Source organism: Bos javanicus, chromosome 16, assembly GCF_032452875.1.
Source record: "Bos javanicus breed banteng chromosome 16, ARS-OSU_banteng_1.0, whole genome shotgun sequence".
NCBI lineage: Eukaryota > Metazoa > Chordata > Mammalia > Artiodactyla > Bovidae > Bos > Bos javanicus.
Window position 1 is genome coordinate 81,293,893 of NC_083883.1, and position 11,036 is coordinate 81,304,928.

General features: G+C 50.2%; 1 protein-coding gene and 1 long non-coding RNA gene across 2 annotated transcripts in view; one reads left to right on the forward strand and one right to left on the reverse strand.

Annotated features, from left to right (window-relative positions):
• IPO9 (importin 9) overlaps nucleotides 1–10,352 on the reverse strand; it is a 39,429-nt gene extending 29,077 nt beyond the window's left edge. The window contains exons 1-3 of the mRNA XM_061383771.1: nucleotides 10,166–10,352; nucleotides 422–483; nucleotides 115–201 (exon numbers count right to left, since the gene is read on the reverse strand). Coding sequence (XP_061239755.1) covers nucleotides 115–201; nucleotides 422–483; nucleotides 10,166–10,325 — 309 coding nt within the window. The 5' untranslated portion in view covers nucleotides 10,326–10,352. The remainder of the gene's footprint in view (nucleotides 1–114; nucleotides 202–421; nucleotides 484–10,165) is intronic.
• Nucleotides 198–6,653, forward strand: LOC133228241 (uncharacterized). Its single transcript, XR_009730145.1, has 2 exons — nucleotides 198–833; nucleotides 1,002–6,653. It is a non-coding gene; the product is annotated as an uncharacterized LOC133228241 (long non-coding RNA).
• Nucleotides 10,353–11,036: the final 684 nt, after the last annotated feature.

The following is an 11,036-nucleotide window of genomic DNA, read 5'->3' on the forward strand; positions in this document are numbered from 1 at the left end:
GAATGGCAGCCGCCAATCACTCCATCCCCTTCTGCCCGGCCTCGTGACAGCCCCAGCCTCCTACGATGGCCCCTCAAACCTCCACAGCGAGACAAGTCAAGTGCCTCTCCTCACCCTTTCTGTGGTCTCAGGAGGCCTGAACTTCTCCGACTGGGCACACCAGTGAGTCTCCACATACTGTTTCAGGATGACTGATGCCAGCTGTGAAGGAAACAAGCCAGGTGGGAAAGCAAGGAAAGCCTTTCTTCACACACACACCTATACACAGGGCCTGACACACCCATCTGAAGCCTGTCCAAATCTGGTGCAAAACTCTAAGTTATTCATAAATTGGCCTTACCCTTTCACTTTCCCATAAAAAAGTTTTACCACCAAGTAGAGAGAACTTACTTATAAACGGGGCCAGTCAGTCTTGACTTACCTGACGGATCGCCAGTGCCCCCTGGGGATCGACGGTCAACTCTGCCAGGTGGACACCGAATTCTGGAAGAGAAAATTCCACTGTGAGTCTAAGAACACCCAGGAAAGCCATGGCGGTTCACTGAGCTCTAACCCTGATGCCAACAAGAAAGATCTCAGAGTCTGATTCGGTGTCTCCAAAGGTGCTGGTGACCGCTCAGACCAACTTCTCTAGGAAAGACGAGCGGGGAGCCTGCAGCGTGTGCTGCTTGCCGTGGGCAGTCCCAGCACCTCTCACTTCCCCCGTCACTGCGCCCTGTCTTGCCCTTCAAGGTGGCAATAAACGCAGTGTCTAATCGAAAACTGGTGCTACCTAACCCCAAAGAAAACTTAAAAGCTGAGACTTCAGGAGTTGCCCAGATCTACGCCATCAGGTAAGAGATGATTAAGTCTAAGAAAATAGGGTCTTAACAGGCTTAGTCCTAAAAACACAACCATTACAAGCCAACAGTTTCTAATAAGCAATGTAAGTGGTAATTTCAAAATGCATACTGGGGGCTTCCCTGGTGGTACTGTGGGTAAGAACCCTCCTCTCCACACAGGGGACATGGTCTGGATCCCTGGTCTAGAAGACCCCACGTGCCATGGGGCAGTGAAGCCCGTGCTCCCTGAGAGACGCTACTGCAACGAAAAGCTCGAGCACCACAACCAGGAAGACCATGCGGCCACGGAGACCCAGCACACACACGCACGTGCGCACACATAAGCATATGGGGAGGCTGCCACGCTCACTCCCAAGTTAAAATTTAGATCCTTCAATGCAATCCCTGTCAAAATTCCAATGACTGTCCTGTAGAGACAGAAAAACCCATCCTAAATTTCATATGGAATCTCAAGGGATCCCAAATAGCCAAAACAATCTTGACAAAGACCACCTGAACTGGAGGAGCCACTCCCCACTTTCAGAACTTGCTACAAATCGACAACAATCAACAGTGTGGTGCTGGCACAGAGCCAGGCACACAGACCAGCAGGACAAACTGCCAACGCGCAAAGAGTGGTCTGCTCGACGACGGGCGCTGCGACAACTGGGACAGCTGCGTGCGGAGGGCTAACCTGAGCCTCAGCTCACACCACACACAAAAATTAACTCAAAACGGCTCAAGAACAGGTGGGATCTTAGCTCCCCAACCAGGGACTGAACACAGGCCCCCTGTCCTGGGAGCACAGAGTGTTAACGCATGGACCACCAGAGGAGTCTCCTTGTCTGAGAAAGTCTTAATTCTTCAGCTTTAAAGGTTAACTTAGCGGATAGAGAATTCTAGGTGGGTGATGTATTTTCTATGATCACGTTAAATACTTCACTCCACTCCTCTCCTGCTTGTATGGCTCCTGAAGAGCCGTCCAGTGTAACTGTTAACTCTTGTTCCTCCACAAATAAGGAACTCTTTTCCTCTGACTCCTTTTAAGATTGTCTCTTTCTCTTGGTTTTCTCCAGTTTGAATATGCTAGGCACAGCTGTATTTTAGTCTTGCTGGTCCTAACTTTTGTCAAATTAAAATTTTAAGGTAGTCAAATTTATCAATCTTTTGCTGCCTTTGGATTTTGGGCCATAGTTGAAAGCCTTTCTTTATGCCAAAGATAAAGAAAAGTTTTCCCATACGTCTTTCTACAATTTTTCTGGTTTCTTTTTAAACATTTAGGTTCTGAATCCCTTTGCCGCTTACTTTTTGTATGGTGTGGGAATGGATCTAATTGCAACTGCTCCCCACGCAGCTGTCCCAGCTCCTTCACTGAAGGTCCGTCCTTACCGCCGTGTTTTGAGACGCCACCTTTGCCAACACTAAGCTCGCAGGTGCTCGCGTCTATTTGTAGACTCGCTGCCTTATTCCGCAGTCCTACCTGCCTGTCTGTGCGCCAGTGCCGTGCTGCCTGTTTCGACTGTAGAGGCTGCAGGTGAGGTTTCAGCGTCTGCTGGAACTAACCCCTCTTCCGTTTGCTGCTTTCGGTGTTTTGGGAGCTACTCCTTCCACGCTTACTTTTTGGTGACCTTCAGAATCAACCCGTCTCACTCGTCTAGAAGGCAGCGCTGTCCTATCGAAGGACAGCTCACCGTCCTATTCGTCCATGCCCGCTTTTAACCCTTTCAGGATGGCTAGCGCTGCCCCAGGAGTTTTCCGCATAGTTCCTGTTCATCTCACTCCTGGGCACTTATTCTTTTTGTCGCTATTGTAAACTCCTTAAAAAAAAAAACAAAATCACTATATCCTCTAGCCTTTTACTGTTAGCGTATGTGAAGGACACTGATTCTGGGTTTTAACTTTTTTGTATCTTTAATTTATGCTACCTTACTGGATTCTTACTCATTCTTATTACATGCTTATTTTAAGCTACAATTACTGATACAACCCTATGGCACTTGAGTCTCACTCAGGAAAGGAGAGTTCGTGCAAGACTAAAAAAGCTGCCACATTCTTTCTATAGCAGTTACTAAGTCATTAAATCACACGCAAACAGTTAAAATCTGCAGAACTACCTCTAAAGACACCGAAGTCCATTCTAATTCTTAGGGTTAATCTGGCTAGTTCAGTCTCTGTTAAGTTTCATAAAACGCATTTTTACTAGAACAAACAATAGGTCCCTACAACCCAAAGATATGGGAGTCAACTTTCCCAATGGACTAACATAGATGAGTCAGACTGCTTGGATACTGACCAAAGCTCAAGCTGAGTGGGAGAAAAACCCCTGAAGTGCACGTGTGACACCCACAGAAGGGGGAGAGGGGAAAGGCGCCTGTCAGGGACCCCACACGCCCTCTGACCTCAGATCCTCGGTGTGTAAACGGGCGCTAACCTGACGGCTCCAAGTCGGCTAAGAAGCTCGGGATTCTCTCCCCTGAACCCTGTCCGCCGATCCTGGTGAGCCTGTGTGAGGCCCTTCAGAACGTCTGTAACACACTCGCAAGTTACCTGGGACACACACTGTTTTCTTTTAAGGCATCATTTCAACAATGGTTGCACGGACCACTCTGATGCGGGTATTAATGTCCCCACCAAAAGTACAAGGTCTGGATCACCACAACAGGGACAAACGAGATCAAGATAAACAAAATCTTTAACCACAAGGTGTGAAAAAGAAAGATACTGAGGTATAAAATGGGGCATTTTTGAAAGGACTTGGACCTTGAGTGGAGACTATAAAGCTTAAGCCGGTCTGAATAATGGCCTCCCAACGCAAGCACAGATAGAGGTGGGGCGCTCACACTGAGGCTCACAGAAGGGAGAAGGAACCAGGCCTTTCCCACCAGCCCACCCTGCACCCGTCAGAAAAGCCATTACTGCAGAAAGACCAGGCGAACTACACAGGGGCCCTTTCTCACCAACCCAAGAACTGCCAAGCCCACTCTTTTTAAAGAAGAGCTTTGTGTGAACACACGCTTTCCATCCAAGGCCATGAGGAGGTGGTAGTCTGGTGAGGGTCACAGTAATTGGGAGCTCTTTACTCAAACATAATCTTTAAATTCATCTTGTCCTGGAACCTATCAAAGATCACACCCCAATTTCCACCAATCACCGTGCTTCACACATCGCTGAGATTGCAGTACAAGATGGTGAGAGGAATAGACCACGAGAAGGTTAAGATCCATGTGGGGGCCCCAAAACCTACGTCAGCCAGGGGATTTGTACCTACAACCTGGTTCCACAGAGGATTTTGTCTGCAAGTTTATTTCCTCCACAGAAGAAAGAAGAGGCGTGAAAGTTCAAAAAGATGACTCTCTGCTCAAAAGCCTTAATGGAAATAAAAATCTTCAAAGAGTATCACCTAAGGACAAATCTTTAAAGTAGAATGGATAAACAGAATAGATTTTCTTCACCACAGGCTCCCAGAGTTTCAAGGACAGTGTCATGATCAACTTTGCTTTGGAAACCCCAAAAATTCAAAGACAAAGAGCTCATATGCATTAGGTTAAAGGGGGATATAAGAAGGAAGATAGCAATTTTATTTAACCTAATTTATTCTAGACTACAGGCTTCCGTAGTGGCTCAGACAGTAAAGCGTCTGTCTGCAATGCAGGAGACCCGGGTTTGATCCCTGGGTTGGGAAGATCCCATGGAGAAGGAAACGGCAGCCCACTCCAGTATTCTTGCCAGGAAAATCCCATGGACCATGGAGCCTATACACCCATTAGAAATATAGGCAATCTGTCACAATAGGAGTTTCATACTATAAGATTTAATTTTATTTTCAGTTAATCTTAATCTACTTAAAAAACCATAAGTGTGACAAAGTATGACATTGGTGCTGTGCAGATGGAGAACTCTTACTCTATAAAAGTAACACACAGGATGAAACGCCACGAAAAAACCCGCAAGCTCTCTGACTTACTTTAAAACTTATCAATACCATTGCCTTATCCGCTGATGACTTCTGTGAAGTAGGAAAAACTCCTATTTATGGATATTCACTTAACAGAGATAATGTAGTAGTTTTTGATGCACTGTAACTAAAGATATCCATTAAAAAAAAAGTATTTTTATTTTGCTGTGTGTTGGGGGATTTTCAGTTTTGCTGAAATTAACGTAATTTCTTCAAAAAGCATGAGAACACCTGAATAACTTACTCTGGGATGATTAAGGCAAGGAAAATACAAGAGACACAGACAGGCATAGCTCTCTTACTTCGTCTTGCTTGAAAAGGACAAATACAGATTAAAGTAAGATTCAATCTATGAACTTAAGCCGAAGAGGGACATTCTCAAGCAGGCTCTAAGAAGTCAGCTTTCTAAAGCCATTTTCCTTAAGAAATTGCATGTCTCTGGTTCCCTTTCCCAAGACGAGGAAGGACAGGCCTGTGAGCCTGGGTTCACACCAACTCCAAGAGGGGCTGGATTCACCTTTAACCCGACCCCACAAGGTGCCTCAAACCTCCTTTGGAGGAAACCTCTCGCTCTCTCCAAACCACCCTCTGGCCTTTCAGTCTCTGTTGCCCTCTCTGGTTTTCCCTGCTCCCCTTTCTTTCACTTCACCCCACTAGGCAAAAACAGGATCCTTCTACAACTTGGCTTAGAAGGGAAGCTCCAAGGACAGCATGGAGGAGAAAGGATAAGCTGAGAAATACAAGCTCCTGGTCTCAAGGGCCGACTGGAGACTTGAGCTGGACGGTCAGGAAAGCTCCTGTTCCAAGAACTGGGGACCAGCTTATCTGGGAAGGAGGGAGTCTCTGGGGAAGCCCCCTTTCTCACAGGACTGTCACAAAACCACAGCTGAAAGGAAAAAGAAAACTCCACCACTGGCCTTTTTCCGAGCGCGGCCGCCTTCCGCGGGGCTCAGTGCCCGCCACGCGCCCAGGAGTGCATCTGGATCCTGGAGGGGCTCCCTTCGCAGCTGACAGTGCTTACGCTACACTGCAAGAGAGCCAGAAAAGCGCTCGTGAGAACCAGGAAGCAGACCTCAGCCCGCAGGCGCCGGAGACGGAGTAACACAGATGGCTGGGCAACAGGAGATGCCAGGAAAAGCGCGCGAGAGAATCCCCCTCCCCAGCTCAACACAGCAGTGGTGGGAGGAAAGGAAAAAATGTGTTTTCTGTGACCTATCTGCTGGCAGCAAGACATAAAAAACTAAGTCAAGGCCAAATGTCTTCATTTCTAACAAGAAGAAATACCTAAAAGAAGAAAACCACCTAGGCTCTCACGTCATATAGCAAGTTTACCATCTGCCCCGCAGTGCAGGGGGCGTGCGCTCAGCCCCGGTCAGGGAAGTAAGACCCCACACGCCACGCAGCCACTAAGCGCGCGCTGCAGCCAAAGGTCCCCAACAACAACGCGAGGACCTGAGTGCTGTAACCGACCCGACACAGCAAAATGAGTAAGTGTCAAAAGGAAAGTCGGTACTATGCTGGCCTGGAGAATTAAAGCTTACGAATGAAAGCAACACATTCCAGCACTCAGGTGATGCTGCTCTCAGAGGAGAGGAGACAGAGAAGAAAAGAAGGAAACAACTGTGTTCTGAGACATAAAAACAGGCCGAGCATAAACACACCAAAAATGAAGAGCTGACACTCTTCAAAGTTACGATCGTGGTGCAAGTTGCGCGCGCGCGCACACACACACAGAGTTCAAAAAGCTGAGTAGAGAACACCAGACTTTGATGTAAGTGACCTTCAATAGTTCACGAACTTTCCTTCTTTTAAATTACCATGTTTATAAGACGCGTGATATGATCCCACCTATTAAATAAAATGGAATTAGAAGAACACTTGAACAGATCAAAAAGACTAATTCCTACTTTACGGAGGCAGAACTAAATTCCTACAAACACTGTTGATAAAACACAAAATCGCAACCTTCCTAAGGAGACAAAGGGCACCAACCATCTGCTGGAATTGTACTGTGCAGCCCGGGACCCTCCAGACTCTGAAGTGCTAAGCGTCTCAGGCTGGCAGTGCCGTCTGAAGAGGGTGGCTCTATGTCCTCCGCCCGTCAGCCCTGTTTACAGGCTGCACGAGTCGAGAAGGCTTGCTGGGTTCCCTCAGGTGCCCAGTGACCGGGGAAGCAAGACAATCACTCCAGCACACCAGGCTGATGTGAACAGCCCATCCTCATCCTTTCAAAGCTAACTCACTACACGAGTCAGGTGGATCTCTCAAACACATACACTTTTTTGGCTTAAGAGAACAGACTCCCATACTGGAAAATCTGGGAACTGGTAAGCGATGAGTTATTTCCTGGAAAATACCTGCTTGCTGGCTGAATGACCCAGATGTACCTTGGGTTCCAGCACCTCAATTTTCCACGATAACTGCTTCTTAAAATTTCTTCTATACCAGACTCTGCTCAGAGCATGACGACCTCTTATCTGTCTACTTAACATGGACTTTACAACTGACCTGTGTCTTCCCCCCCAAATTAAATGAGAGATTCTTCCACTTAATCTCCAAGACTCAGGGTCATCACTTGGCAGCCAAGGAAGGTAGCAGACTGTCTGTCAAAGAGAGCAGATGCCGGGACCAGCTCCCACGTGAGGCAGGAATAAGTGGCTCATAAAGACAGTGTCCTGCCACTTCACGGCAGATAGATGGGGAATCCGTGGCAACAGTGGCTGACTTTATTTTTCTGGGCTCCAAAATCACTGCAGAAGGTGATTGCAGCCATGAAATTAAAAGACACTTACTCCTTGGAAGGAAAGTTATGACCAACCTAGACAGCACATTAAAAAGCACAGACATTACTTTGTCAACAAAGGTCCGTCTAGTCAAGGCTATGGTTTTTCCAGTAGTCATGTATGGATGTGAGAGTTGGACTATAAAGAAAGCTGAGCGCAGAAGAATTGATGCTTTTGAACTGTGGTGTTGGGGAAGACTCTTGAGAGTCCCTTGGACAGCAAGGCGATCCAACCAGTCCATCCTAAAGGAGATCAGTGTTCATTGGAAGGACTGATGTTGAAGCTGAAACTGGGTGTTCATTGGAAGGACTGATGTTGAAGGTGAAACTCCAATCCTTTGGCCACCTGATGTGAAGAGCTGACTCATTGGAAAAGGCCCCGATGCTGGGAAAGATTGAGGGCAGGAGGAGAAGGGGACGACAGAGGATGAGATGGTTGGATGGCATCATCAACTCAATGGGTTTCGGTGGACTCCAGGAGTTGGTGAGGGACAGGGAGGCCTGGCGTGCTGCAGTCCAGGGGTCGCAAAGAGTCAGACACGACTGAGTCACTGAACTGAACTGAAAGACAGTGTGGCTATTCAAGGGGTCTAGAAACAACCATGTCTGGTTGTCATCCAACCTTGGGCCTCATGGAACCAAAAAAGGATCAAAAGACCACAGATAATAATAGATAGCAACTCCCAGATTTCCCATTAACGCCCAAGTTTTAAGGAAGTGTATTTCCTAGGACCAGAGAGCAAGGTTTCTCCTACTAGTATAAAACTAGAGCAGGAAGCAACTCCAAAGGAGTGGAAAAGATTCATTCATTTGCAAGAACAGCTGCTCACCTTGGCCTGCAGGGTGTTCTAATGCTGGGAGCAAGGCCCTGCCCGCTTCACCAGGCCAGACAGCTGGCTGAAGCCTGGCTGGGAAGCCACGTGCTCTGTTTTCATTAAAGAAGAAAGCAACCATGGAAAGGAAACACGTGAGAATGAGAATATGAGACAGAAGGTACTCTGCACCCAATGGCAAAACACAGCATGTCAAACACCAGGAGAGGAAGAGAGAGAAGCAAGGCACTGCTTCTGAGGGCGGGATCGCCACCCTCCCTCAGAAACAGGTTACTGAAAGGGATTTCTCTATAGTTTTTACTTAACAGGAATTAGAATATTTGAAAACCTAAATAACCTCCAAAGGGTCCAAAGTACTGCATTCAATTCCACAGACTCGATATAGCCCGGCACACTACATCCCACAGCTGCGTCCACGCCTTCCTACCGGGCCGCCAGCAGCACCAAGTCTCTTCACACCTCCAAGCACGTTCCCTAAGTTATGCGGGGGGTTTGTGTCAATCTATTCCCATCAGTGGCAGCGATCAAATGCAGAAATTCTGCCCTTCTGTTTAATTTTTCACTTTGGGATCCAAAAAGATGAAGTAAGAGAGCAGAACTGCAAGAAGATCTCAAGATGATGGCTGACTCTGCCTAGATGGGACCGTCTTGCTGGCTGTGGCGGAGGGGCCCAGAGCCCAGCTGCCGTGGGACAGCTCTAACAGGAGCCAGGCTCGCCTTCCCGAGGGGCATTGGGCACCCTGGTGCCACCCAGGGAGGGCACCACATCTGCAACATCACTCAAGTAGTAACCTAAATGTGACAAAGTTCCTCTGCTTCTTTCTCCTTCATACCCAAGGGAGGCAGAAGCATTAGTGTGAGTAAAGGAATTTCACCTAGTAGGCAGAGATGACTCCCGCAGATCAGTCTGCACACGGCTCTCAAAGAGCTTTCTCCTGCCCAGTGGTTGCTCCTCTTACAGGGTCTGACATTCACAAAACAATGACAGTTAAAACTGGGCCTTCAAAATGGTCCTCAACCCCCAAAATCCCAGATCTCATAACTTAGGTTTTCAAGAGCTTTCTCATGCTGTGGGAGAATACAAAATTAAATTTATGGGAGCTCTGTGTTAAATTATTAAAACAAAAACAAACACAAAACCCTCAGTCCATAGGAGGGCCAACTCCCATGGCCAATCTGAGAGGTTGTGGGGCCGTCCTGCTGAGCTCCGGGAGTCCGCAGGTTTGGAGTTTTGCCCACGAAGCCCCGACAGGCCAGCCGTGTTCCCGACAGAAAGCTCGAGCGGATTCCCCTCCTCGGGTTTCAGGATCCAACGCTCGTCGGAGCGTGGCTGCCCCGGGGCCTGCAGAAAGGCCCGCTCGGCAGGAGCTGGCGGACCACCTCAGACCAAAGGCTCGTCTCGTTCTCCATCACTCCCGAGCTCCCAGTAGAAGGAGGGGGACAAAGACACAAAGACAAAGGACGGCCGGCCCCTCCGAACAGCGCCGGCCGATCGGAAGACCGGCGGGGACGCGGCGGGGCGGGGAGGCGCCCGCACAGAGACCGACTCCCGGGGACGCGTGCGGAGGCCCCGCCAGGCCCCCGGCGGGCCGCGGCGGCCGGGAGCGCGCCCCCAGCCCCCAGCCCCGAGCCCCGGGCTGCCCGGAGCCCTCCGCGTCGCCGCCCAGTCCGGCCCTCCAGGCCAGGCCTCCCCGGGCCCAGTCTCCGGCCGGGGCTCGGGCAGCGGCCAGCGCGGCCCAGACCCGCCGCCCTCACGGCGGCCCGCCTCACTCACCCTCCGTCACCTCCAGCACCTTAATCTGCTCCTCAGCGGCCGCCCGCACCTCCTGCACCGGGGACAGAATCCCGGTGAGCGTGTCCACCAGCGCCTCCTTCAGCCCCTGGGCCACCGGCCCCGGTAGTCCCGAGGCCGCGCCAGCCGCCGCCGCCGCCATCTTGCCCCGCGCCGCGCGCCCGCCCCGCGGCCCGACCCGCCGCCGCCGCCGCCGCCGCCGGACGGCTCCCGCGCGCGGCCAATCCGCAAAGCCGCGCCTGCGTGCTGGCCGGCGGAAGCGCGGGGGCGGGGCCGCGGCCCGAGCCTCCGGAGACAGCGCCACCTGCCGCGGGGACGAGAACTGCACTGTCTCCACAGGAACCGGACCCGGTGGCGGAAGAGGGGCGGCCAGCTGCCAGTGCGCAGCGTCCGCTGGAACGCAGCCCTGACTTCCCCAGGCACGGATTCCTCAGGTGTAAGACACCACGTCAGAAGAGGGCGGGATGAGGATCTGCGGACACGGCTTTAGGGAGAGGATCCGGATTAGCGCCTACTTCAAACCAACCTCTTTTGCCCCCAAACAAGCGAGTTTTCCTCTCTCAGACGGGAATCCAGAGGTCGGGGGAAAGACTCTGAAGCGACTGGCAGGAGTGCGTTGGTTTTTCAGGTGGGTGAGTCCAGCCTCAAGGACTGGGCCAGGAGAGACTGCCGTGGGAAAGGGCATTCCTTCCAGAGTAAGTGCTTATATGACTATATGAGAGTAAGCCCTATTAGTTGAGAAACTGTAACTTTTTTCCAAGGAAATTATGGCTGGACCTTAAAGAGGTGGAGGGATGAGTAGTTAATATGGCCCTCCCGGGCCAACCCGGGGCAAGTCTCAAGGTGTAGACAC